At 34.7% G+C, this 2,052-nt stretch overlaps 1 protein-coding gene across 2 annotated transcripts in view; it reads right to left on the bottom strand.

Moving 5' to 3' along the window:
* LOC107732303 (lamina-associated polypeptide 2-like) overlaps positions 1 to 1,504 on the bottom strand; it is a 6,232-nt gene extending 4,728 nt beyond the window's left edge. For both annotated transcript variants that reach the window (XM_016543584.1, XM_016543585.1), the window contains exons 1-2: positions 1,220 to 1,504; positions 864 to 1,110 (exon numbers count right to left, since the gene is read on the bottom strand). In XM_016543584.1, coding sequence (XP_016399070.1) covers positions 864 to 1,103 — 240 coding nt within the window. In that variant the 5' untranslated portion in view covers positions 1,104 to 1,110; positions 1,220 to 1,504. The remainder of the gene's footprint in view (positions 1 to 863; positions 1,111 to 1,219) is intronic.
* Between the last annotated feature and the right edge of the window lie 548 nt (positions 1,505 to 2,052).

Below are 2,052 nucleotides of genomic sequence, written 5' to 3'. Positions count from 1 at the left end.
TTTTACGTAATAACTCTGATTATATACTTAATTATTATTATTCATAAAATATGCATAATCCATAATGTTTGAATGGTCTGTCTCAAAAAGGTAGAAATTATCACAATAATAATAATAATGAGCATATTTCACATAATTACTATCATACAATTATTTTTAATAAATTTTTTTTTTTTTTAAATAATCATAATCCATGCTTGAATGGTTTGTCTACAAATTCAGAAATTATCATCATGATAATAATTTTAATTATTCTTATCAGAAATGCTTTCTACTTTCTTGAGACAAAAACCATTCAAACGCAATGGATTATATATTTTATTAATACTAATAATCATAACAATATTTTAATATTAAAAGTGAAATATACGCCAATAATTATTACGGGAAATATGATAATTACTATAAAATACATAATCCATTATGTTTGAATGGTTTGTCTCAAAATATAAATTATCATCATAATAATAAATACAATTATTTTATTTCACGAAATAATCATCAGATATTTAATTTAGTTAAACTGTTATTTTTTATAATAAAATATGTATAATCCATAACATTATCATAACAGAACTGACTCAGCAATAGCTGAGTAAAACTGTTTCATCTGAGCATGTGGCACTTTAAGCATTATCGCATATCGCATTATTTAATGAGTTATCGCATATCGCATTTTTCTTCAATATCGCACAGCCCTACCACGTAATAATTATTTTATTATTAATAATTATTAATAAGCTATTATTGGTCGATATCCACTATATAACTATTCTCCCACACATCTATAAGGTATATTCAGGATTCTGCAGAAGCATGCTAGTCAGTGTTAATGAATGCATGTGAGTTTTATTGGCGCTCACCTTCCCCGAGCGGCTTCTGTTGGACAGCAGCGGCGCTGTCATCTCCTCGTCGCTGGAGAAAGTGTCTGGAGCGGGAGCAGAGATGTTCTTCTTGTTGAGCACCGTCAGGCTCTTCAGATACAGCTGAACATACACGTCTTTCTTGCTGTCTGCGCTGGGCAGAGGAACGTTATTGGCCAGTAACTCACTCTTCAGTTTCTCTTTAGTGAGCAGCGCCGGATCCTCGTGAAATTGCGCCATGCTTGATCTTTACACAGAGCAATATAAAACACGGGTTGTTATTATTACTAACAAAACGCAAGTACAATTATTTCCTTTTCACTTTTAAAAGTGAAGCGGTGTGTTTTTGTAAGTACCTGAAGGAGAATAAGTGAAAATAAAAGCGTCCAACTCTTGTCTCGCGTTGTTGACACCCGTCAACCCGGCTCGCGCCTTCCGTTTGAATGTCCTCGTAGGATTTTACGACAAACACAGCTATCTGTTACATCCAAAAAAATGTTTTTTGGAAGAATTTACATCGAAGCTTGTGGTTAAATAAAAACAGCGCTGCTAAAATGCGTAAACGAACGGTTTTGCGAAAGGCGGATAAAAGTAGAACTAGCTCGACGGCTCGGTGCGCGCCCGCCTAGGAACTGGCACTGTGGAACAAAGCTCAACGTTCATTGGTTGAATGGGTTAAGTAAGGCGTTCTCCTATTGGTTGACGCGGAAGAGTGACAGACGCTGGCCCAAAACAAAGAGGCAGACACCGCGCGACAGCTGCGGCTGCAACAAACACTTGAATTTACAGCAGGTTTCTTCACAATAAACTATGGTTTATTGTGAAGAATGTAAAAAAGAATAAGAAAATATCATTATGAGTTCAGTTAAACAGCAAAAGGTAATGGTAGGGAATTTGACAGGACTGTATTTCATAATAAAAGACTACAATGCAACGTGGGGGAGGGGTATGTTATAATCACTATGTAAATACCACGGTGAATGATGAATATGGTCAATATTTCGTATTATGGTTTTAAAAAATCATGGAATTACTCCACCACAGTACTGACATTTGTAATCATGTGCTTTAACCCTGTAAAGCCTATAGTATCAATAAATGAATTTGTAAGGCCTCTAAATTATCAACATGATCAAAACTTTGCGGAAAAGTTTTGCTTCTGTGCCTTCTGACTGATACTTCAAGTAAA

Source organism: Sinocyclocheilus rhinocerous, unplaced genomic scaffold, assembly GCF_001515625.1.
Source record: "Sinocyclocheilus rhinocerous isolate Xijiao unplaced genomic scaffold, SAMN03320098_v1.1 scaffold38, whole genome shotgun sequence".
NCBI lineage: Eukaryota > Metazoa > Chordata > Actinopteri > Cypriniformes > Cyprinidae > Sinocyclocheilus > Sinocyclocheilus rhinocerous.
This window is presented reverse-complemented; position numbering and strand designations above follow the sequence as displayed.